The sequence below is a fragment of the Ciconia boyciana genome, chromosome 15 (genome assembly GCF_034638445.1).
Source record: "Ciconia boyciana chromosome 15, ASM3463844v1, whole genome shotgun sequence".
NCBI lineage: Eukaryota > Metazoa > Chordata > Aves > Ciconiiformes > Ciconiidae > Ciconia > Ciconia boyciana.
This window is the reverse complement of record NC_132948.1, coordinates 10,913,213-10,939,323: the sequence shown is the minus strand read 5'-3', so window position 1 is coordinate 10,939,323 and position 26,111 is coordinate 10,913,213. Positions and strand designations below refer to the sequence as shown.

General features: G+C 44.1%; 2 protein-coding genes across 3 annotated transcripts in view; one reads left to right on the top strand and one right to left on the bottom strand.

Annotated features, from left to right (window-relative positions):
• The window catches only part of AACS (acetoacetyl-CoA synthetase), a 43,781-nt gene extending 30,984 nt beyond the window's left edge, over positions 1 to 12,797 (bottom strand). The window contains exons 1-4 of the mRNA XM_072880392.1: positions 12,500 to 12,797; positions 9,117 to 9,220; positions 4,476 to 4,596; positions 1,348 to 1,461 (exon numbers count right to left, since the gene is read on the bottom strand). Of these exons, the coding sequence (XP_072736493.1) occupies positions 1,348 to 1,461; positions 4,476 to 4,596; positions 9,117 to 9,220; positions 12,500 to 12,617 (457 nt within the window). The 5' untranslated portion in view covers positions 12,618 to 12,797. The remainder of the gene's footprint in view (positions 1 to 1,347; positions 1,462 to 4,475; positions 4,597 to 9,116; positions 9,221 to 12,499) is intronic.
• Positions 12,798 to 19,292: 6,495 nt separating this feature from the next.
• BRI3BP (BRI3 binding protein) lies at positions 19,293 to 25,788 on the top strand. Of its 2 annotated transcripts, XR_012045272.1 has the most exons (4): positions 19,293 to 19,525; positions 20,439 to 20,541; positions 21,189 to 21,696; positions 24,394 to 25,788. XR_012045272.1 is itself a non-coding variant. In XM_072880158.1 (3 exons), the coding sequence occupies exons 1-3, from the start codon at positions 19,337 to 19,339 to the stop codon at positions 21,605 to 21,607; spliced, it is 711 nt and encodes a 236-aa protein (XP_072736259.1). In that variant the 5' UTR covers positions 19,293 to 19,336; the 3' UTR covers positions 21,608 to 25,788. The 2 variants fall into 2 exon arrangements, 1 of the variants encoding a protein (XP_072736259.1); XM_072880158.1 differs by having other exon boundaries at positions 21,189 to 25,788.
• The last annotated feature ends 323 nt before the right edge of the window (positions 25,789 to 26,111 follow it).

The window sequence follows — 26,111 nt, the reverse complement described above, 5'->3', positions numbered from 1 at the left end:
TTGCTCCTCAACAAGTTGTCAGATATTAACATGACAGTGTTAAGATTGAAAAAGGAGACAAAATTAGAGCATCTTGACTTAGTCTTCATTCAGACAAACCTTCCTGACTTCGCTGGATGGTTCTTACCCAATTAAGGATTTAGCTCTAATTCTATGTAAAACACCAAGCCATCAGCTGTGATAATTAAATGTTCAGTGACCAGTTCCATAGAATACTCATGCCATATGCATGAAGTATGACCTCTCAAGTATATTTACATTTACAAGTCATATTTGTGGGTTTAATAAAAATAATAATGCATAACCTTCTGGTTTTGAAGACAAGGGTTTGAGTTCTGGTTTGTAACATGCAGAAAACAAACCAAATAGTTTCATCACTTTAGGTTTGCATCAAAAAAGAATTTACACATACTTAAGATAATGGCCAAGTATTGCTCAAAGAACATGTGATTCGAGTAAGATGGATATGCAGATGAGCAGAACTACCAGGTAGGAGTGAAGGAGCTTCAAGGACACTACAGTTTTGACTTGCACCACACTGACAAAACTAAAGAACGTATGTTACAGAGCACATGAAGTACAGAGATGAAGCAGCTCAGCTGGAAGATCAAAACCAGAAATTTAGAAATAAATGGACCGAGGCCAGCGACTCCTTTCTATGCCTGGACTGTATACTGTACAAGCTGTTCACAAGACAAAAAACTGTTGATATAGAAAAATCCACATGACAGTCTTATGACAGGAAATATTGCTCTAGAAATTTCTGTGAGTTACTGAAAGGATCACAGGGTTCTAACTACTAAGCTCTGCATTAGTATGACTTGAAGAGTTACTGCTCACCAGCAGTTCACTACCACCATTCTGGAAGTCACTACTCCCAAAAGCACTGGTGGCAGAAGGTAGCACAAGTCCATTCCTCAAGAACTGCAATTCACAGTGCACCATATTACCTGGGATCAGTAATTGGCAGCTGGCACCAGAACCAACCAACCTGGGACCGTAATTTCCAAGATCACCCCTGTGTGAATCTGCCAGACCTTGTGAGTAAAAGCTTCAAAGATTCAAAGTCTCCATCACTTCCACAGAGTGCTTATGAAGCAGACCTTAGTGAAGCTTATGAATGAGGTATTTTCCTTCCCCCTCCAGTGCTAGAGAACTCGCAGGCTAATCCAGGTTCCTCCCCTCTAGAAGCGTATTTCATACAAGTGTAAATATAGCAGCATAAGAGCCTTTTCTTTAGAATGTTTCTGTGAAATAGTATTTCATATTCGTGTTTCTACAACCTTGACTACTCACATATTTCAAGAAAATTTCACCTCTTGTCCTTTAAAAAAAAAAGTTACTCACCCACAACTCTGTCTCCTACTTTTACTCCCATCTTCCTCATGGCTGCAGCATACAAAGCTACAGCTTGTCTCAGTTCTTCAAAAGTAACTTTCAAGATTTCTTCTTTGCCTTCCTCTGAGGAAAGAGGATTAAAACAACCAGTCAAAAATTATGCATTGCAACATTAGTAGAGTCTAGTACAAACAACTAATTCTGGAAGAAAAAGAATACGAAGGAATTTTAGGAGAAGAGTTTCCACTAATAATTATACTTTTTGCTTTTCAAGTTCCTCTTATGCTGTGCCAAGCTTTTCTTTTTAATGGGAATCAACTATTAGTCAGTAGTATTCATTCAGCAGGCACCAGGACATTTTTAAAGACAGGAATATATACCTGCAAAAATGCAAACTATACACTGGAGAAAGGTGTGTTCTTGAAGAGTATTAATGATAAATAGATTGTACTCACCAAGGCTACTTTCTAAGATAGAAAGAACAACCTCATGCTCCCTTTTTGCTCAGTTTTCTCATTAGGTCTAGGAAGCAGCAGCAAGGTGCCGACTTTAGATTTTATTACAGCAAGTCACCCTTGACTAGAAAATCATGCACATATAGTTTCTAAGGTCTGACTTCCAATACACTTTTTAAATATCTGCGTTTGCCAACATACCACAAAGCAAATAAACTAAACTGGACTCCATTCATCTCTGAAAAGATCTGCAGGGTGTTTTCATTTTTGTACTGAACATCAGATGTTACATAAGCCATTAATAAATCACTCGTGAAACAAAATGAACAAATCTAAATGTTATGAAAGGCAAAGTTTGTCATCTTAAAGGTCCCTTCCTGTACTTCCTCAATGTGACTCCTGCAAACCATTTGGCCCATCCTGTTTCCAGCATCCAGCACTTCTTATGAAAACACATATGCCAAGGATGTCACAAAAAAAAAGTGTACTGCATGCCCTGGTACGGCAGGTCCTTGCACAACTGCTACCATCAGTCTGATTTCCTTAAGCAGGGAACAGTATTTTTACTCTTTTGCCTTCTTAGACTTCCATCCCAATAAATGTAGACCTACATGGAGCAAAAAAGCAGGTTGTGATGGGAAACAACACAAAAATCAATGTAACATATAGTTCATAAGCTTAGCAGGGACTGCTGACAGATTCTGTGTTCCCGTAGAACAACAGAGAATGGGACTCTGATCCTGCTCCATAATTAAAGCCCCCAGGAGAAGGGAGTCATAAATAAGAGATCCACAGTGGGAGCCAGTGACAAGTGAAATGGTTTAGGAAAGTTACATTTACATTCCTGTGCTCTGTTACACCCACATTGCTCCCACAGAATCATCCCTAGCGAACACACAAATCTGACACAGGTTCCCTAAACACCACTCTGACCTGGCAGTGAGAGGTTAACAAAAGATACTCTGACTTAAGAGATCTTAAGAAGATTAAATACAGCAGAAGGTCATGAAAAGAAATGCAGGTGGAAGTCTGTTCACTGCAGAGAAGTAAATGTGTTCACTCCAGGACTGATACAGTATTCAACTGGAAAATAGTTTTGCTCCTGTTGGTATCATCACCTGTGATTATGTGACACAAAGCAGTGAGTGTCCAGTACACCCCATGACTTCCTAACAAGAAACAAGATCTACAGGGGCAATGTAATCACATATCAAACCAAATAATTTACAAAGTTGATAATAATTCCTTCAATAATTCGAATTTGCAAGTATTTAACTCCACTTTTTCTCAAGTTGCATGTTTAGCTTTTAGCATTAACAAATCAATCACATCAATTCTACATGCATTTAGAGTTGACTTACTAATCAGTGTTTGGCTTTCAGCTGTTGCACAAGATGTACCCAGTAACTACATTGATTTTTTTCCCCACTAAATAATACATAAGAAGCTTTTCTAATGATCTCAAAATTTGAAAGTGATGAGTTCATCACTTTGAAGCCAGCTTTCTGTTACAAGCCCTATTTCTACCAGACTTCACCAGATCAATTCTTATCACACCAAAACTGGGTCACAGATTTTCCCATTCTCTGAACTGGTAGCTGGTTTTATATATATGATCAGAGAGGTTTCCTTCAATACCTCTAAGCAGTAAAATGCAACTGATAAGCATTTCTTCTTCAGCAGTAAGCTTACAGAAGACGATTCTGTTGTCTCGCATTGTTTTTAAACAGCTATCAGAACGACAGTAATACATATATAACTCAAAAACTGATCTCCATGCATCAGAAATCAGAAACTATTCTTTTAACACCTACACAATCAATCCATAGTTCTGCATAATTTTCCCTGCTAACAAGCTGTAAGACTGCATTGTTTATTGTTAAGCTATTAAGAAGCATCACTGCTTGGTCAGTCTTATGATAAGGATTAGGTCCAGCAAAAGGGAAGCTCAGAATACAACTCCCTAAGGAAGCACCCACACACCTGCACAGAAAGTAATCCCTTCTAACAGAGATTAGAATAATTTTTTAAAATTACCAAAGTCAGCAGATATAGGGAAGGGACTTTGTCTTAACATGACCATCCTCATTATGAGTATATCTGGATTTTACCAGACTTATATCTTCTCCAGTATAACAAAAATTAAGACTGAGCTTTAGCGTTCCAGAAAAGTGAAATTCCAAGTCTTCCATGCATGTAACTGTCCTTCCTTTCTGTATTGTCAAAAGCAGAGTTAATTCTTACCTACACCCCATGTAGTCCTTAGTATTCCTAAGATAAAAGGCATAGAAAGAGGGTGGGAAAGACAATATCAAGCAACAGTGCCAAAATACTTCCTGAAGGCAAGCATTAGGCAAATGTTTGTGACAAATGTGAAGCAATAGCTCAAATATTGAGTGATGCTAAGCACAGCATGATCTCCACTACCTTAATGCAGTTAAGCACATTCTAAGAAAACTTCATTTAGTTTGCCAAGGACTTTTCAGAATCATCTCTACTCCCAGAGCATGTTTTGCTGTTTTTTGCAGAGCTGCATCATAGATTCTGCAGAATTACTAACTTTATTTTCCTCTTTTGTCCTCACTCAAGCCAGTTTATTTCAAGTTTTCATAAAAAGCACAGCTGTTTTAAGGCCTAGTCCTGTGAACTATAAATAAATACAAGCCATTAATTCTTTCTTACTTGCTGCATACAGTGCAATCTTGTCATTGTCCTTGTGCTTCAGAAGATTTTCTGCATAGTTCAGACGACTACCTTTAAACCATTCCGGGACATCTGCAATACTTTTGGACGTATCAACCACCTGAAAAAAAAACAAACACACACGTTCCTGGAAAACTGTAGTACAATTTCTTTTTCAGAGTATTGTACAGAAATCAGCTAATTAATTCCAAGCTCTTTATGCACTCTATTAGGCAAGAGTCATTTCTCCCAGCTTACAGATGGCAAACAGACACTAGATCCTGTAATTACAGGCCTGGAAAGATTAATTATTTGTCAACTGTCACAAGCAAAGACATTACAACAAAACTAGAAAGAGTTCCTTGCTGACAGTTCTACCCTTGGACCAGCCTTAAATACACCAGTGAAGCAAACCACTATGGCTACATTCAGACCACAAGATACACGCAAACCACTGTGCACGCTGGGGTTTTGCCTCTGCTACAGCATATTGTAGCTCTCTACCAGGCCATATGCTCCAGCCTCCCTCTTATATAGGAAGGTGTGAATATGCAGTCTTCCGCAGCATGAGTCACAAGGTACAGAGACCAACATCAGACACTTAGACAATGGTAATTCAATTTAACCCTAGGCTAAATGTGTGACCTATATAGTCAAACGTAACTAAAAAGTTCAAGCTTTTTATTCCGATTCTCCATTTTTAAGAATTAAGTTGCAGTAAACATTTAAGTACTCCACAGTTTCATCCAGAGTGCAGAAATACTGCTGACCTCTACAACTAACAAATACGGTATTGCAAACTGTCAGAGTGCACATTTCTACCATCCTTGATTTACTGTTTTCTAAAAAGAGGGGCCAACAACCTAATAAGCCCATATTAAGTAATTCCCCATTTAAGACTAAGACATGCAAGGAATTGAACAATGCAATGAAAATAAGTCACAAAAATATATTCAGCTGAAACAACTTCCCACCATCTTGCACTAATTAAGCCTCAAAATATTAAATTATCCCTTGATAAGTCACAGTTAAGACTATACCTTTAATAACAGTCATAGGTAAAGAACCCCTTGGCATTAGCCACAACGGTCTATAAATTCCTTCTGCAATGCTCCACTGTTTAGAGATTCAACTGCCCAGCAGCACATGTATTTTGTAATCTTTAAATTGAGACTTTATTTTACCATTGTGTTTTTGAAAGCTTCAATTTATACCCTCAGGTTCTCTCTCATGGACTACACATGCATTACAGAAACAGCATTCTTTTGGACCAAGTAAAAGGCTCTTCTGAAAGCCAGATAGAACTCAAAATACCTCCCATTCCAGAAAACCCAGTATTTTTGTGCTTTGAGATGTGCAGTATATGTATTACTGGAGGCAATCCTAAAATTAATTTTTATAAGAGAAGTTAAAGTTCATGTGGAAATGCTCTACTGTATTACTTTATTTCAAACAAATTTTCTAAAAATGGGAACCTAAGGAGATTTCTTTGCTTGTAACAATTAGCTAGAACTGAGTTATAGCATTTATAGTTTATCAACTCAGGCTTCAGAAATTTTTTTATACTAACCTATATTACTGCAGTAATTAGAAGCCACTCTTAAGACTGATTCATTACTGACTTCCTTAGCTTGAAGAAAAGTGAGCAGAATGTTTTCAGCATTTTCCAGGACAAGATCTAATATAATCTTTATTTTTTCCTCAAGTTGAACACCTCTTGGAAGAGCTCCACTAGCATAAGGTGGTGGATTGTTTATGAATACTTGATGCTCCATTATTTTCTACTCAGGTAATGCCTATGACTCCTAGTTAAACCAAATCTCTTTGGTAGAGGTACTTGTTATATGAACAATCTGACCTCTCCCTTAGAGGAAAGTTCTCAGCAAGCAACAGAAACTCAAGGTCTGCTAATTTAGTGAAAGATCCCAGTTCTAGCAAGTATATAAAAATGCAGACCTTTGCAACAAGCCTTTCACTTCATACAGTCCCAACAAGTGCTCAGCAAATCTACAGCAAAGGGCAAGAAGTGCAGTCTACAGTACCGCTGACTGCAGTCCTCACTGAATGAGTAAGGCTTCACTCCTACTCACAGCAGCACCAAGGCATACAAGGCCAATTTGTGTGGTTAGGTGAACATGCCAAGTATCAGCTGTACTCCCATGCCACCAGCTCCTGTTCTACAATTGCTCTTCACAGCAGCTAATCAGTGACCACTTCCCAAGCCTCAGTAGCTATGAATAAGCATCACATTAGCAATATCCTCTGTCCACCCCTCTACTGCATTTCCCCTCCTTGAAGTGGTTTGCTAGTTGTGCATAACCATGCATTATCATGCCCCAGAGATTCTGCTTATGCTAAGCAGAGACTACACCTTTGAAAATGAATCTCACTGTTACAGTGAGACAGATAATCCTTGCCTTACTGTGGTACCTGCTATGTTCTGTATGACCTGAAGAGCAAAATAGCATGCCTCATGAAAAGCTAGAGAGCAGATACTATCAGAATGCTCAAAGCAGCTCCTCCATGGGAACAGCTGTCAGGTGCTTCTTGCAGCACAAAGAGAAGTTTAGACTACATTCCTCATTTAAAATCAACAGCTACTTGTATTTTGACATAACAATGCCAGTGCTGCCATGCCAGGATAGCTTTGTACACTGCAAGTACCTTTGTTCTTTTCAGAGGTGACATGGGTATCAGTTGCTATAGAGTGACATGAGCACATCTACATCAAATACTTAAAAACTTTACTAAGTTTAAATAAAACACTGGCTGCCTGTATTATATATACACAAAATTTTTTACTGTTTTTCTTAGAATGACCTGTGAAAGTAGAAACTGTTTCACTGGCTAGGAACAAAGGAGTCAACTCTGGTTCACGAAAAAATTTATTTTCCTCAAAGCGTAATGCTTACTTCCAACAAGCAGCAGGGATCAAGTTGTAAGACACTTCAAATCAAACTTTTCAGCTCTTTAGCTACCACAGAACAGCTCAGGTACTGTGACCAGCCTTTCCTCCTGACGTGCAGCAGAAATGGACCAATGTTAAGGACTAACAGCAAGTCAGCTTCAAGGCTCAATAAAGCTGGAGTCAAGCCTTGAAGCTGACACTACGCTGACACTGAGGGAAAGTTAGAGGCAAACACCAAGGTCCATAAAGAGTGAGTCAAGTATCTTCTGCAGTACTTGTCTATCAGCTGACTCTGCCTCTCCTGTTTTAAGATCTCACATCGCAGCAAGACCCTTGTAGAATAGGCATGTCCCTGCACACCTAGAAGCTCTCAAGTAGCCTAGTTAAAGCCTTCCTAGGCATCCCCATCTTCTTGCTTCTCATCCTCAGGAAACATCCATTTTTAGGCCACTATTGCCTGCTTCAGTCTCCCTTCCAGTTCACCAGTCATTGGTGGTGTCTCGAGGGACAGACTTCCAGGAGTGCCAGTCCTGTAAGGCAACAGAACAAGATGTGTTACTGTCCAGCCTGCTCAGTACAGATACAAGGGTGCAAAATAGCTCCTCTGAACTACTTAGGACAATTTGCATTCATGTGGAAATTTAGAAAGATAGCCTTGCTAACAGTACAGAAAGTAGAAGAAAATAGACAGTATCTAAATACAATCTGGCCAGATTTTGAACTATAGAAAAAATAAAAGATTAAGTGTTTACAGTCTTCAGACTACACACTTCAGAAAACAGGCTAGTTCTTACATGCCTGCTGAATTCACTCTTCTAAAGGGTGGGTCACATTAAGACACCTGAGCATGCAGTTTCATGGCAGAAGGAACCACTTGATCTATCATAGCTTGCAATACAAATTTTTGTAAGACAGGAAAAGGCAAAAGAAGCTTACCAGTTCCCTCTGCAGAACTGCCAGTACTCTGAGTGTTCTTGGAACAGATGGCCTCCAGTGATTAACATAAAAGTCCAGTCCTCCCTCTGCTAAGTCCCAGGAAGGTTCTTCTGCATCAAGCTTCTGAAGTAATTAGTCCATCTTCCTCAGATGGAAAGCCACAGGATGATGTTGATATCCTACACCAGGACTGTACAAGGGCTCCAGCTTTGTCCTCCATTTGCAAGAGCTTCGAAATCACCTTTACCTCAAAGCAACACTGTGGCATGGTCTGGTATTCCACCTGTGATTGTGTTCAACCACTACTATTCCTGCAGAGATATTTCAAGCCTACATCTGACTGCAGAGACTTCCATAACCAGTTCTACAAAACCAGAGTGGAACAGGTGTGCTTATCAGGTAAGCTAACTCAGGGAACATAAACATGAACTTGACTGCATGCCAGCGTTTATAAAATCAAGATTATATTCTACCAGCATAATCCTAAAGCAGAAGGCAGTATATTGGTAGACTCCTGACAAGCAGCCAGGATTGCCAAGGTATGTGAGAGCACAAGACCACAAGGACACTAGAGCAGAATTGTTTTAGGACAATAGAACTTGAGGAGTTCACTGTGCTAAAGTAGATCAGCAACAGAACACCACCATCCACCACACAAGGAAACTAAGGACTATACACTTGACAGATTCTTCATACCACTTGGAAAGGTTCCAGGAACAGATCAAAAGACCAGCTGTAAAATTGGTTTATCTCCCCTTTGTGGTGCACTTGACTGTTTAAGATAAGTATTTACTTACCTCATCATACAGGCGAGAAAATATGATGTTACTGTACTTCCAGAATTCTGCCCAGAAGTCTGAGTAGGATTCCACCGACCACTGGTATAAGTCATCGTAGTTGGCTAGAAGTAATAGATATCTGTTAGCATTATGCAAAGAATTACAGTAATTTAGACAAACTACAATTAAGGATATCCCAGATAAAGAACATTTGTGGCTAAAACAACTAGTAAGATAAAACTGATCACACAGAGTAGATCGCTTCTCTGTTCAAGGCACACGATTATGGTAACAGAAGTAGTCTACTTGAACACCTGAACACATGGCATCACTTCACCTGCCTGTGTTACAAGCCATTTGCCACCACAGAGATAGGGACCTTTAATAACTCTGTGCAACATCTACCCCCCATCAGTGGAACTGAAGATTACACAGCAAGACGGAGTCCTGCTTGCTGACACTTCCACTCCCTATCATATCATCCACGTAGAGCAAAAGATAAGTCTTCCTGACAAGAGACATTTGCTGTACAGTTCTAGTCCAGGACCAAAGGTCTGATAGCGTGGTAACATGAAGATTAGATACGCTCATTATCTAACTGTAATATCAACAGCACTGTTACAAAGGAAGCATGCATTATTCCTCAATAAATAAGGGGTCTGACAGATTGCAGCTTACCTTTTCATGCTAAAGCAGCATGAATGAAGTGAAACACAATGTTTACTAGCTAGATATTAAAACCATGACCTGGCATTAAAAACATGGAAATAAGCAGTTGAAGTCTTACATGATTGAGACAGATTAAGTAACATGAGGAACACATACCAAAAAACCACAATTCAAACTAAACACTGAAACTCAGTGTGTAAAACAGTTTTAGGTATGAATAACTGAAGCTGATTTCTCATCCCCAGCTTAAAAGTCACACTCCCAAGTCATGTCCATACCATCTGAAGCTGTGCCAACAGGCAAATTAAACATGAATATCTGCCATTAGTGACAGTAGTAACAGTTTCCTGCTCTGCCAACTGTGTTTCCTATTTGATGCTTTCAGCTAAACACTTGAAGTCTTTTTCTCCAATTATCTTTGGTTCGTCGTCCTGTTATCCAGCTGATTGCTTCAGAAGTCATCTTTGCGTCCTCTTCCTACAAGGACATCTCCCAGCTTTGTAAGAGAAAAAACATTCAAAACCATCTCTACACTGTTACCCACACTTGATCACTACAGCTGTTTCCCCACCCAGTCTGTCCCTTCCACATCTTATCCCACTCAATCTTTTCCATCAATGTGAGCTTACTCTCTAGGTATTACTGACATAGTAGAAGCAAAGGCAAATATTCTTCTCCGTAACTCAGCTTTTCCTACATATTGCCTCAATGTCAGCCTCCTACATACCCTTTTTTACACTCCACCCAAATTACTCTTCACTATTCTGTACGCTGTGCATCAGCTGGTGTGATGATAACACTTTACCAAAGGAAAGTTCAAGCTTCCATCTCCTCCTTCAAAAACCAATTGTAGCACATGCTCCGAATCATTTGATAAATGCAAAAAGCTACAAGTCACCACTAATTTGATTTCTTACAATATGAAGAGTTTGTTCTGTCTTGTCTATATAGTTTGTCCCCAAATGAGCTTTAGCATGCAAGTCCTTCAGGGCACAGACCTGTTATTCAGCAATTAAACACTGCATCTCATTACTGTATTTTCAGGGTTGGACAGAGCCATGCTGTTTAAAAGGTTATATTGCCCTTAGCTTTCCTCAGTCAGTCCACATCTTGATGTTACATAAAGAATCCATTCTTGGTTGTTGAATAGCACACAGACCAATGAACATCAGTTCAAGTCTAACAGAAGTTGACAAAGGTTTCTATATATGCACAGGAATCCACTTTTAACTGGAGATAGCCACTTCAGAGTGAGGTGAAAAAAGTTTAGTTGTTACAGCCATAAATATGGGCAGCCCATCTGAAACTGCATTCAGTCTTGATCATATGACTACCAGTTACACAACATTTCTCCTCAGGAGTTATCTAAAATCCTATAGTAGCTTGCTTCCTATATAGCAGGAGAGTTAGACACCATATGTTCCTGTTCAAATGGGAAACCCCCCCAGCAGTCAAACTAATGACCTGGCTTGCCCACATATTAAGTTCCCAATCAATATGCAAATTTTTTGTTTTCCATACATGAACTGCTAAAAGCACCAGATACATTGCTACTGCTCCAGAATGTCTCTGGTTATACCACAGACACATTTATACTGGACTGACAAACTTGTCAGGCCACTTGCCAAAACCCCGTCCCCCATCAGACAAATTATTACAGGAAAGCTACACAAGCAACCTGGTCCCCAAGTACTCAAGGAGAACAGACAGCATAAAGCAAGCTGCTAGTCAGAACTGTAGGGTTTGACCCACACACACACTGAAGTCCACCTGGTTCATGATGTGAATGAGCCCACACAGCCAGCACCACTGACTCCTGATACCCTGGAGACACCACCCACAGTTAGCAGTCATTGAAAAACCAGAACAATCTAGGTTGAAAGACACATCTGGAGGTCCAACCCCCTACTCAAAGCAGGGTTAAATCAAAGTTGACAGGTTATTTCTAAGTCAAAGGACTGCACACCTGTTCACAGCCATCTAGGTATTTCTGAACAAGCATGAAGCAGAGCTTGAAGTTTAAGAGCTTGGGCAAAAAAGAACATAGCCAAAAACCTTGGTTTCCATCACTCAACCAACTTATGCATCACCTTTCACTTCCCAGCATACTTCAAAATTACAAAGACACTCTTCACAAGCAAAGATGAAGTTGCAATCATGGCCTTAACAAGTCTCACATGTGTATGTTGCTAAAGCACCGTATTAAGGCTTACACTAACCTCACAGCCATGATGGCAGTGATCCCTCCTTCCCACATCCCCTTAAAACACTAAGTCACTTCAGTACTGCTGCTCTCCCCAGGAAATCCCTGCAAGCAGGACCTCAGCTATGCACAGGAGCAGTCAGGAGCACACAGCAGGTACCAATGCCGACGCTGCCTGGGCTGACATCTAGCAGCAGCACCAGTAACAGAGAAGGCTGTCTGCATTTCCCAGCAGCGTGTACCTCCACGCTAAGGGAGATGCTGCACCGGAGGCCTCTGCACGAGCAGAACATCCCACTCGCAGCCTGGACCACTTCGCCCCCTCCTTCTGCGGGTACTGCCCGGGCACCCTGACCCCTCTTTAGGGTAAGGGCAGACAGACAGCCCGCAGCCCTGCCGCCGGCCCGCGGTAAGGCCAGCGCCGGAGAAGCAGAGCCCCGCCGGCCCCCACAGCCAGAGCGCGGCCCCGAGCAGGGCCAGAGGGCCTCCCCGCCCGGGCGCTGCCCGCCCGCCCCCGCCCGGCGCTCACCCAGGCGGAGCCCGCAGCTGCTGGCCACGGCGGCGCGGAACCGGTCCATGTGGGTGTTGCGCTTCGTGTCAGGCTCCCACATCACCTGCGACTCCATGATCTCGGGCTCCCGGGACATGGCGGCGGTGGCACACGAGCGAGGCGAGCAACCGTCCCTCCGTCCCTCCCGCGGGGCACCGACACCACACTGCCCCAACGCAGCCCCTCAGCCCTGACTGCGGGGCCCCTCCTCCGGGCGTAGCGCTTTAAGCACCGTCGAGCCCTGCCCGGCCGCCTCACTCCGTAACCATCCGCCGGCGAGAAAAGAGTGCGGGGCGTTGCGCCCCGCCCCCGCCCGCCGAGGGGGCGGCGGGCACGGCGGGGCGCGGAGGGAGGGGCGGCGCGGCCCAGCCCAGCCCAGCCCAGCCCCGCCACCGCCCCCGAGGTCCCCCGCCTGCAGAACGCGGGGGTCGTCCCCCTCCGGCTCCCTCTGGATTGCGGGGAAGGCGCGATCGGTGCGGAATGAATGGGGGGCAGGCGCGGCTGGCGCCCGGCCACGGCACGGCCGAGGCAGGCACTGCGGCTAGGCCCCTCACGGCGGCCGGGCCCGGCCTGCGCCTGACGGGGGTCTCAGCCGTCTCTCACCTCAGGCGGCAGCGACCCCCCCCGGGCCCCTCCCGCCAAGTGACGGGACAGCCCGACCCAGGTGTCCCCCCTGACAGGAATCCGGCGGCGGGATTTTATTTAACCGCCGGCTTGTAACAGGATTACACGGCAGATCCCGCCCGAGCCCCTGCGGCGGCAGGTGTCGTGCGGCGCCTGCGGCCTCGGGGCCATCTCCCGCCGGGGGAGGCCGGTCAGGGCACCGACAGCCGCCCGGCCTGGGCGCTCTGGACAGCCGAGACCCGCCGCTTGGGCCCCCGACACCTCTAAAGGTCACCGAACGCGCTGTCGACACCGCGGAGGAGCCATCGCCTCACGCTTTTCACGAGATCTCTGCAAAATTACGACCACTTTATTTCCCCCCCCCCCAGAGAGGTCTGAAGAAGTCCTCACTGACAAATGTCTTTGACCCAATAATGAGGCAAGACACGCATTTCTCCATAGCCTCACTATCCCAGTTACACTTTTGTAACACTCTCTGCCTCCGTATCTTGCACCTTGGATTAAAATCAATTGCTTCTCATCTTTCAAAATGTGAGGTCTGTCTCTTACTGACAATCGCTATGTCACAACAGCCAATTTCAGCCAAGAAGTGGTGGTAATGAAGTGCTTAATAACAATGCACAAGTGACTGTGTATACGTGCTGCTTATGTAACTTATTATCAAAAACACAGAAGCCTCGAAAAATAAGAATTTCGTGGTAAATTGTACAGGCATACAGTGTAAATATGAAAGTAAAATAAATGCACTAGATAGTAGTATACTTGCTATCAATTTAATTTAGATTCTTGTGCTACTGGGATACAACTACTTTATTAAATTTGCAGGCCACGGCAACATGATTTGAACAATCCTGCCACTTTTATTTGCCTCAAGAAAGACCTGACATATAGCAGATTTTTAAATAACTGTCTCCAGAGTCTAGAGGACTTGGTGGAATCAGGACACATTATCTGCTTTATGCGCCTCCCTTGCCTTGGCAGCAGTGCTCAGAGAGATCAGCGGAGGTGTGAAATCCGTGGCACAGACACCCTGCCAAAGCCCTGGGATAAGGGAGGGACACAGGGCGTGTGCTCCCGTGCCTGGGCCCCGCGTTTACCGTTTCAGCTGGGCTTGGGAGCCACATGTGAAGACATGTATTATGACAACAAAGCGTTAACCAATGCGCATATATATTCTGACTTGGAACACAAAGTACTGTGGTGCAGCTGCCAGGGTCAGATTTTATGGGAGTACTGCCTCCCACCCTCTGCTAGGGATCTCCAGGGACAGCAGACGTGTTCCTCAGCCGCCCTAGCCCTCCGCAGTTATCTACCCCCCGTTGATATATCGTCTGTCCTGTTCTAGGGTGTAAAGTTGAGCTTTTGGTCAGGTCTTCTTCAGTTCTCCGATAATTACACCTGACGCAAATACCTGGGGAGCCTGTTACGGCCGGCGCCGATGCGCTCCCAGCAAGCGCAGGAAGTGAACCTCACTTTCGTTTCATCCGGCCCCACTCTGAGGCCGCTCGCCCATCTGTGCCCCGAGGGAGTCGCAGCTCCGACGTCCCCCGCCGTCCCCTCGCTCAGGGGGCGGCCGCGAGGCCACCGCCCGCCGCCGCCCCTCAGGCGCTGTGGGACGGGGCGGCCCCGCGCTGCGGACGGATCCCGCGCGGCGCACGGAGGCCGCGACGCCGCCGCGCCTGATTGGCTGCCACGCGCCTGGCCCCACATCAGCCCAGAGCCCGCTCTCCTCACGGCTGGGCTGACGGCAGAAGAGCTGACACCATGAAGAACCAATTGAACCAGAGGTTTCTCAAGCCCTCTTCTCTGTTGACCAATGAGCGACCGGATCAGAAGGAGGTGTGCCCAATCGGGGAGGAGTTCTCATCCGGCTCGGCGGGAGGGGGTGGGGTCCCTCCGTGATTCCCTCAGCGCTGAGGCGAGGCCGGCGTGGCACCTCGGCGATGTCGGTATTGCCCGTTTTAAGGTAAAAAGGCAGAAGCAGACCAGCACCTTTCCTCCACCCAAAGCAACTTGTGCATCTAAAAAGAAAAAGCGCAGGCAAATCACCTGAGAAGGGACACAAAAATCCTCTCACTGAGCTGAAAAAGGCATAGTTTAACATGGACTGACCCACTTACTGTTCAAGGCGCACTGGGAATTTGGTGATAAAACTTGGGCTTTTAGGAAAGCCTGACAGACCTTCTCATTTATTAACAGCAGTTTTACTATTGCATCCTTATTTAGAATCGGTCATGCCTCCATGCTTCTCGCCCTCATTCCAGTTTTTCCTTATCCAAAACGATTTTTTCTTCTTTCAAAAGTGACTTCAGAAAAATGGGAACAAAAAGAAGGAAAATGAAGCAAGCGTTTAATGAGAAAATGGGCATTAAGAGGACTGCAGTGACTATTAAAAATAGTTTGGAGACTAGATTAGGATAGCTGGAGGAAAATGGCCAGAATAAGATTAACTGGAATTGGCCATTTTCAAATCTTTAAGCCTTGCTTTATACCTACTAACAGTAATAATAGGTTAAAAAATAAATCATGTTTTCTGCTTTAGATTGGATTAGGGGCCCTTCAAAAGATGCTTCAGAACCGATTGACAGTAATAATGATGATGATGGCACTACCTTGTTTGTGGCCAATGAGGTAACTAATCTGCAGTCAGTCTGTGAAATTAAAACGAGTGATGAAATGCATGGACCTGTGAGATAAAAGTTTCGTAATAATACCTCACGGTAATCTGTGCAGTATGCTGAGGCCTGACCATGATCCATTGATCCAACACCCGGATTAGAAAATCTAAAGATTTTGGAAAGTTTAAAACAAATCGTATAGTCAGAGTGGCCACCAGCTGGTTAATGAGCCTGTATAAGAATAAGAAACTTCTGGCTCATTTGACATCCATGATCTCTGCAACCGCTACATGGTGTCAGGAGTATGAGTAACCAGAATCAAAATCAAAAGCACTTGCAGAAAGGGAAGAAGAAAGAAAAGGAAAAGGAAAAGAGAAAGAGATAAAGAAAAAGAAGAAGAAAAGCAGCAGCGACACATTGCAAGAAAAGCCTCACAGGGCTAGCAGCAAAACATGAAGAGAAAAGACCTAAAATGACAAGAGGTCATAAAGCGATCAGCTATGACAAGTTAAGGCTGTGAGATGAAGTAAAGACAGAAAAATAAGGGTCAGTGAGGTTAAGGGCTGGTCCACAGTAACACCAGTTGGCTTTCCTTAAGGCTGTGCCATTTTTTTCAGCATAAAAATGATTTTAAAAGAGAGAACCCTATGATCTGCTAAAACTTTGACATCTAGAAGACCCCAGTTTATTCTAAATACTGTGCAGATTGTTGTTAAATCCTTATATCTGAGTAAGACATCTTACACGGTTTCTAGTTCAGATCAGGAAACAGAGAAGTACACTCATGCTTCTTCTTCACAGTAAGACCTTCATCAAAGGACCTTTCTACAAACCTCACAGTTGTCCTAATTAAAAAGTTCAGTGTGGCTGAGATCAATATTTCATGCCATGATGCAATGTATTCTTTGAGCAGACGCGATTTCATTTATTTAAACGAGAAGGGTGAAATACTGCATAATTTCATAAGAGCTGTGGATGAACGTACCTGAAATAGACTCATTGAGACAGGTCAGGAAATCAATTAAATACCAGGGAAGATTCCCAGATTATCCTGACCTCATGTGAAGGACAACCCTGAGCGCAGGCTTCCAAAGGCAGCCGCTAAAATAGGCTTCTGAGCCTCTGTAAAGAATGGATGGAAAGAAAGAAGAAGCACTTTGTGGAAGTGATTTTGAGGGGATCCCACGATGGAAACTCATGTAGAGAAACAGGAACGTCCCCAAATCCGCAGAAACAAGATCCATCGGACCAGAAACAGCACAAGGGGACCCAGAGAAGGCCTTGCCAGCTGGAAGCAAACTGAAGAATTGTAACTGGTGCAGGAAAAAACACTCATGACAGCTAATTATATTACAGCTGTGTTTTTGTACCGCAAGGTTCTTTACATGCAGGAAACACCCTAGAATTGGCCACTTTACCACGTGGTGGGAGTTTAGACACAGCGTGACACTGAGGGCAGATAACCAGAAACCTCAAAAATACCGGTCATCAGTCACCAACCCATTCTGGAAGACCATGAGATAGAGACTTCAGAATATACACAGGTGTTAACATATAAGCATCTTCGGGGCAACCTTAAAAGAGAATGAAAGCACCATTTATAAATATATAAAGCATCTATATCCGACCGAAATCAAGTAAGATCGTAAGTACCTTCCTGGATCTGGGCCCAACCCTTTCAGGGCCAAATAGAAATAAATGCTAAAAGGTCTAGGCCATTCTGCTAAATGTGAAAATAAGTGTTTTGGCCAGACTAAAGCTGAAAAAAGGCCATAGCAAAGATATCTATATTCCGGATGTCTACTCGACTACTCAGCAACCAGGCTTAGGCCACGAGGTTTAAACATGACAGGCACGGTACAAAATCAGAAAGAGATACTTCAGGTTATTCCAGTGACTGGAAGAGCTACGAGCTGCACCCCTGACTCTGCAGGAACTCCCCAGGAAGGGGCAGGAAAAGCAGAGCGCTGCCCTGGAATTTTGAGAACAGAGATCCTGCATGGTGTGCAGACATGGGCATGGGCTGCCTACACCTTCCCAAGCACAATCAGAAGCTCAGGGGAGGGTGTCGGGATCCCCTGGGCCTTGCACTTACTGTTGGGCAATTTAGCAAACATTTTCTGCCCCAGCTCAAGTCATCAGCCAGTGCAGAATCTACACTACAAAGCTGTTGATCTGTTTTTACATTACCATCGTTGCGTTCCTATCTCATCTAACTCGGGCTCCTGTCAATTAAGGATGAATCAGAATGTGCGCTGAAGGCAATAAAGTACTTTTCTGTCTCCTGGGGATTCTTTCTTCACTCTGCTAACATCCTGGCTGGGTTTCACTACCCAGAAGGAGCTGATAACATTGTCTAATTTATACTTCCCAACTGGTGTTTTGTTGGCCTGGTTACTCAGGAAAGATCAACGTAAAACCTGTCAGGAGGGGGAGTCGCACCATTAAGCGTGCTGAACTTCAGCATATACATCTGAGTCAGAGTTTCTCAAGGGTAAAGGACATGAGAGTCCTTCAGAATCCCTTGATCTGCAGTTGGTAGTGTAGAAAAGATGTCATTTTTTGACATTAGACTTCTACATTCCCTTTGTTATTTGGGGATCGCGCCTGGGAATCTCCTCAGAGAGGGATACCCACGCAGGAAAGGCAGCTCACTGTATGAGTGGCGAATGAGCAACGATGAGTCTCGAGAGCCCAAACAGATAGCTGAATAATTTAAAAGCTCCTCAGGAGAGGATCTGGGGGCCAAGAAAGCTGATCATGAGTCGGCAATGCGCCCTTGCAGCAAAGAAGCCCAACAGCATCCTGGGCTGCCTTAGAGCGTAGCCGGCAGGGCAAGGGACATGTTCCGTCCCCTGGGTTTGGCACTTCTGAGACCACGTCTGGAGTAGCGTACCCGGGTTTGGGCGCTGCGCTGCGAGAGGGGTATTGATACCGGAGTGAGTCCAAGGGAGGGCACTGAGCAGGGCAGGGTGCCCGAGACGGCTTGGAGAGGGCAAAGGCAAGATCTTATCTCTGCCTACACCTACCTGAGCGGAGGGTGCAGGGAAAACGGGGCCAGAGCCTTCTGGAAGGTGCACGCTGACAGCCAGGAGAGTCAACGGCCCTCCATTGAGACATGGGAAATCCTGATTAGACAGTAGGGAAAAAAAAATTGCCAGGTGGATTATTAAATATAAAATTTAGCCCAGAACAGGGTAAATACTGTGACAGGTCAAATGCTGGAGGAGGCTAAAAACTGGGACTGGTTATAGAGCGGGACAAGCTAAATCCCGGGGCAGGTTGCTGGGGGAGGCTGCGGGATCTCGTCCTTGGAGGTGTCCAGGGCCCGGCTGGAGCCAGCAAAAGACGTGAATAGACCTTTGTGGCTCGGGTGGGCTGCACAGGAAGACCTTCGGCTGCCCCATTTCCAACTGAATTGTTATTTCGGGATGTCAGTAAAGCTATTGCTTCGGGGGGAAGCACTCTGCGAGCGCACCGCCCCCCCCCAGGACGGCGGCGGAGTTCGCGGCGCGGCCTCTAGGCGGCGCTACAATCGCGGCGCTGCCTGGCGCGGGGCGCAGCGCGGGCGGCCATGGCGGCGGGGCGGCTGCCGGCGCTGCTGCTCCTCGCCCTGCTGCTGGGCGGCACGGCGGGACCCGGCGCTTGGGCAGCGCGGAGCCGCGGCGCCGAGAAGCAAAACAGCCTCCGCCGCGCCGCCAGCGGTCTCTACCAGGGCATCAGCGGCCTCTTCGGCGAGGACAACGTGCGGGCCCTGCAGAAGGTGAGGCGCCGGCCGGTTCCTCCCCACAAGCCCTTCGCTTCCTTTCCCTTCGCGCCCTCTCCCCGCGCCGTTGCTCCCGGGGGTGACCGGGCGGTTCGGTGAGGCAGAGCCCCGCGGGAGGCCGGCCCCCCCCCCCCGGCGCGGTGCTCGGCGCTGGAGCCGCGGCGGCCTGTGCGAGCCCGGCTGCTGGTGAGGCGGTGGAACGGCTGGAGCGTTGCTTTGGGAAGAAGAACGGGAGGCGAGGCTTGACGTGGAGCAAACTGCAAAAAATATTAATAGAAGAAATCTCTAAAGAAAGATTATTTTAGGTGGGGGAGGCGGCCGGGGCAGACCGCTGTCGGTGAGGAGCTCTCCAACTGAAACAGGGTCTGTCTGCATCAGCAGAGCATCCTGTGTTTGCGGGGCCACATATGAACTTGCAGGAAATAAGGCATGCAGGCAGGCGGACCTATACATTCCTCTGTTCCTTCTCTCCTCAGCCAGTAGGAAGAAATAATACTGCTAAATTGACCTGTAAATGCATTTCAGACACTTGGGTGTGATGCTGGGGACATCTCTCAGATGCTCGATAAAACTAATTCTCTGGTTTGCTTTACCAATGTCCATTTGCTCGTAACAGTGTTTTCTTTAAACTTCAGAACAATGGTAAAGCTAATAAAGTGCATTTTTAAATCCTGTCAACATATACATTTACATGCCAAAAAAACTAGAATAAGGACAATTGTAATAAGTACATTTATGATTCACAGAGTTAAAAAACATTTACAGAGTCATATTTTTTTCCGTTGGGAACTTCAAAATAGCCTGCAATTCTTGTTTAATGAATTGTAATTCTACTCATGACCAGTAAGTCTCAAAGTGTGTTTAAGGAATTGAGGATTTTTTTTTTTAATTTTCAATTTTTATTTCTCAGTTTTTCTCAAGGTTGACAGAGAGGTTTGTGAATGGGGTGGATATATTAATGGACACATTCTGGAGAATATGGACTGATTTGTTAGATGTTCTTGGAATTGATGGTAAGTGTGATGCCTGCTAACTCTTGAACTATATCAGCCTGTATCAATGTTTACAAGCATAGGCTGAGTGGGAAAATAATTACATTTTATCACAGTGTGTTAAACATCCATCAGTGGTATCTCTGTCCGCTTCACATGGCTTTGATTTTGCTATCAGTACCTTCAAACAAGAGGACTAAAACCAGCCATTCTGTTTCGGTATATGTATCTACAGGATGTCTATAAAACACGTTACAAGTCATGGTTGGTTTCGTGGTATCGTCATTAAATGGATGCACATGGCCAGGAATGGTGCAAAGAAATAAAGGAGGACTAGAAGAAGGAAATGAGAGCCTTTGGAATATAACTTTTACAAAGCAGGCTCTTTAGCCTCAGTATGAACTTCGACCTTAGGCCCTACAGTAGTTTGTCTTTAAAGAACCTTTAGCACCTCTACTTTAAAGGAATTAATTCAGTTGCATCATTGGAGCTGAGCCAGTGATTTGAGAAAGGTCCATCCAGAAATAGATGAAGAAACTTTACCCCTTACTTTAGAAAACACAGCTGTGACCCCATTGCATAGCCCTTTGAAGCTGTGCTTGCGTTTTTACCCTTATCACTTTGGCATGCGCTCGTTAATACTCTGTAAATTTTCCTTTGTTTTTCAGCCTCCAACTTGACTCATTATTTCAACCCAGCGGCAATTGCCAACAACCCGACCCGTGCTCTTCTGCTGATTGGTGCCATTTTACTTGCCTATTGGTTTTTATCTCTCTTCCTTGGATTCTTCTTCTATCTCCTGCACATGCTGTTTGGTCGTTTTTTCTGGATTGCGAGGGTTGCCCTTTTCACTCTCTCGTGCATCTACATCCTCCAGAAGTATGAAGGTGACCCAGAACACGCAATCCTGCCTCTCTGCTTTGTTGTGGCAGTCTACTTCATGACAGGGCCAGTTGGATTTTACTGGAGAAGAAACAGCAACAGCAGCCTTGAGGAGAAGATGGACCACCTGGATAGTCAGATCAGACTTCTGAACATACGTCTTTCTAGGGTGATTGAAAACCTGGACAGAGGCAGTGACCAGTGAACCAACCCTTATAGACCACTGTACACCAGCTCTAGAAAATTCCTAAGCACTGTCTCATTCGAAGTTACAAAGCAACAAAACATCACATGGTAAAAAGTGTGCAAAGTTATAACTTTTCATCATGTGTAAGACTAATTTATCTAGATTATACACTCAGCCATTATACTTGTAGGGAAAAAAAAACATTTAAAAAACTCAGCTGTATATTCAGAGAGTTTTATCCAGTACTAGAATTTTCTCAGTAGATAAACGCTTACTTTTACAAGCATTTAAAAACATCTTTTGTAAAGTTTTTATAAAAGCAAATTGAGTAGTCTTTCAAATATTGAAATTGAGCTAAACATATGCAAATTTGACACTTAAAAAGTTAAAAAGAAAAAAAAAAATCTCAAGCTACCTAACACTTCCATTGAGAAGTAACTGCTGTGGGTCCGCATTTTTTTTCAAAGTTGCAAATGTTTTTGTTTTATCATTGGCTTATCATTGCCTCCAAGTTGCCTTTCATAGAGTATCGGATGAGGAATTTTCTGGTATCCAGGCCAAAAAATTCGCACCATAGCTTTTAATAGGAGGTGGGGAATAAGGGAGAAGGAAGATTTCATCAGTTTGAAGTCCTTAAATGCCAGTCCAACATGAAGAATTGAGAAGTGCACGTGTGGCATTATTTCATTGCATTTCATCTCAAGAACTTTAATTTAGTGTCTGAAAGGAAATCTCTTTTAATAAATTGACACAAAGGGAAGAGATGTAGCGTGGCAAATTGTAATTCATATTTGATCTTCACAGTGAAGCATTTTCCAAGCATAAGTGCATAGAATAAAACATGATTTTTAATCTCAGGACCCACGTACTTTCTCAAAAAAGGCAGCAGTTAAAACACTTGCAAATGTATTGTTGCTTAAAGCTTTCTCAGGACCAATAAGCGGCAATAAATTATCTTCAGGAAGATCTGGATTTTTTTCTAAAATTGTGATAGTTTTATAGGAGCTTTTTGCTTGAAGTCTGTGTCCTCACTATATTGGGTTTTGGGGAAAGTGAGTCACCTTATGAGAAGGGTGTATTAAACAGCCGTATTTCAAAGAGATGTAGGAGCTTTGAAGCAATTTTATTTTGAAGGATTGTATGTATTTGTAACCTTAGAATTAACTAGCTTGGTAGACTACCACTGGCTTTGTAAGGTGTGCTGAAATGCATTGAAACAAAGGTAACCTCAGGGAAGAAAGTCCGGTAAGTGGTAACCTGTAGCATTCAAGGATATAAATGGGGGGAGGGAGGGGAAGCATCTAAACCATAGTGACGAGCACAGTATCAATACCACGAGAGGTAAAGCGGACCACAGCTGAAGAACTACATATTCCGTAATAGCTAAACCAACAAGTAGAGAAAAAAACGCAACAAAAATTGGTCTGTGATAGGGCCTGGCTAAAAAGGAAGGGGAACAAATGGGAGTAGATGATCCACGTGCTGTTGCTTGGCCTGCGAGTGCCGGCTCCAGCGGGACTGGCCAGGGGCAGCTGAGCACAGCTTGGCACTCGGTCTTCGGCTTCTTGTTGCCTTGGGTAGAGCTTTTGTTGGATGTGACGCTTAACTGAATGTAACGGGGGGAGGAATTTATTTTTCTCTTTATGCTGAAGTTTAATACTCTTCTTAAAATGCGTGTTACTTGCCTAACCTCTTTTGGTCTGTATGTGACGTTTACATGAGGGATTATTTTAAAATCCATGTTAATGGCCTTTACTCCAAACTGTGATCACTTAAGTTCAACGCGGTTGAAGTTCATATGCAGTTGGCACTGTCGTAATCCATTTTAATTTTTTATGTCCTCTGTAAATCCCCCTGCACCCCGTTTTTCAAGAAATACGCATTTAGAATTGCAAAGTAACTGCTTTTCATAACTTAAAATCTTCCCCATGAACAGATAAGTACTATGGCAACAAATGCTTTGTAAAGCTGAAACTGTACATTGCCGTATATTCATTTTTACAGCTCATTTTCACAGTTCATTTTCCATAGTATATAATAAAACTCAGTTTTCCCTGCTGTTGTGCACAGAGGACTGGGCTGAGACACCAACCTGGAAATTAGGAATTGGTTAGCAAAGCCTGTCGGGTCTTTATGTATTTTGCTAAATTTGAGGCCTGAGGACCAAAGTCTGCAAACCTTGCTCGTGTAAGCGGCTCCATTGACTTCAGTAGGACGATGTGCATGAGTCGGTTTCGCATAGATTGTATTTTATGTAATCCATATTTAATGTGGAAGTTAAAAATACTGAATCGTTTATATAGTAAGAGTTGTCTATGATAAATATTTCTTTTAAGATACTATATAAAAGTTAATTTGCATTATAGGTTCTCCCTGTCTCGCTCTAATAATTTATCTTAGTTTTGTAAAATCAGCCCTCCTATATTAATACTCTTAATTTTGATCACCCTGCTGCTTGAAAAAAAGTATTTTTGTATTTACGTGCATCCCATGTATAGCAAAATGTTATGTGAAAAGCAGTATATATAAAATTGGATATTTTTAATCAGTATTTTTCCCAGCACTCAGTTTTCACGTTAGTCAAATTCAGAAGTAATGATTTTTTTTAAAGCACAATCTAATCTTCAATATATATACTTTAAAAATGCTCTGTATTTTTAAACATGCACTGTAGTGAAAGCGCTTTTGGGACATGAATGCGGTATTGTATTTAATCTCTTTCAACTTTTGTAAATACCTTTTAAAAATATTTTCCATACCAAGCCATCTAGTTCATCCATCGAGGTTTTTGCTCTGTTTTTTAGAACTCGTTCCAGTGGCAGTGGTTGCACTGCTTTTGTATTGCTGTTGGTAGGAGCATCTCGTACGAGTTCGTGGAGGTGTGCAGGTATCACCTTGTCACCCACGGATAAACCGAGACACAGAATTTGAGAGACTTGCCCGAGTCGGTGGCAGAAATGGGAATAAACCCAGCTCTCGCAGCTCCGCGCCTTTTGCTCTAACCACTAGACGGCTTGATCGAAGGTGGGTAGCAGCACTTATGCACTGCTCTAACGGTCCGCTCCCCTCGGCGTCTGGCCTGGTGCAAGCTGCTTGCGACGTGGCACGGGTTGCCTGCGGTGCAGTCGGGTGTGGGGATGCACCCCGTCCCTCCTCTCCTCCGAAGGCTGCTCGTCCGGAACGGTTCCGCTTTATTAAAACGGACCTTCCCGTCTGCAGCAGCCGCTTGAACGAACGTCGCCCTGTGTAACCGGCTGGCACAACCGTTCAAGGTGGGCTTCAGGCCATCCAGTGTCAGAAATCCCGGTAGGGTTTTAAGTGTTTTGAACCTCATACTTTAAGACCTAATATTTGAAACTACTGTAGTATTTTAAATACATTCACATTTTTGCAAAACTAACATCGGCAGCAATGTCTTTGAAAGTACACGCCTCACCTATAGATAACCGATCTGTCGTATTCGGAATGTAATGCTTTTAGAAGTGGTATTGGGTGTCAGAGTACAACGTATAAAATCTGGTGTAATTCAGTGCTGTACTTAATAGTGCGTCCTTCAAATCGTGATTTGCTTTTAAAGACTTGTTGCATAGTTAGTGTGGAAAATAGACCAGTATCAATCTTAGCTCTTCGATGGTGTAGAAGTTTTTAAGTGTGATTTGCCTCACGTACTGATCTGTATTTGGCAGCTAATGATGTAAATGACCGTAAGTTCTCTTTGTCTGGATTGGAAAATAAAAGGTTTTATTGTATCCGCATGTATTTTAGACTTTTGGATAATTCCATTGAACTGTGATGACAGCACATTTAAAAATCAATCTTTTCCTTTTAATCAGAAATTCTGTTTGCGATGGTAGCGCTCGTCGTCGGCACTGATGTTAGTGATTTCACATCCTGTTTTGTACATCGGATTTCAAGATTACGGTGTTTAAGTTTGTACAATTGTGTTTATGTAAAAAATAATTTGGTCTGAAGAAATGATGTATGTATACTTTTGACATATGATCCATAGGGAAATATTAGATTCTGCTGATAATATTGTTAAGTAGTTACAAATATATGACATTTTTTACAGAGCTATACATGCCTTTATTACTTACCTGACCACCAAATCAGTGTACTATGTAGTTAAATATTTGTAGACCAATTTCACAAATCAACTATGGTATTGTGACAAAGCTTAAAATAAATGTTTACTGAGACTTTGCACTGAGAAACGAATTGTATTTAAGACTTCGCTTTGTCGGACGTCTCCCCCCTGGGGAGTTCTGGCGCCCGGCCTGGTGTCACGCCAGGGCTTCGAGGGACCCGGCTCGCTTGTGAAACACCCGGGAGGCAACGGAGGAGCGACCGGGCGGCTGAGCCGCGCCAGGCCCGGGGAGAGGGCGGCGGTGGGGGCAGCCCGGCGGCGGGGGCAGCCCGGCGGCGGGGACAGGCCGCGGCCGCCGCCACAGCGGGGCTCCGCCCCCGCGGGCCAAACCGCCTCCCGCGCCTGCGCCGGCCGCCGCGCCCCGCCCCCTTCTCG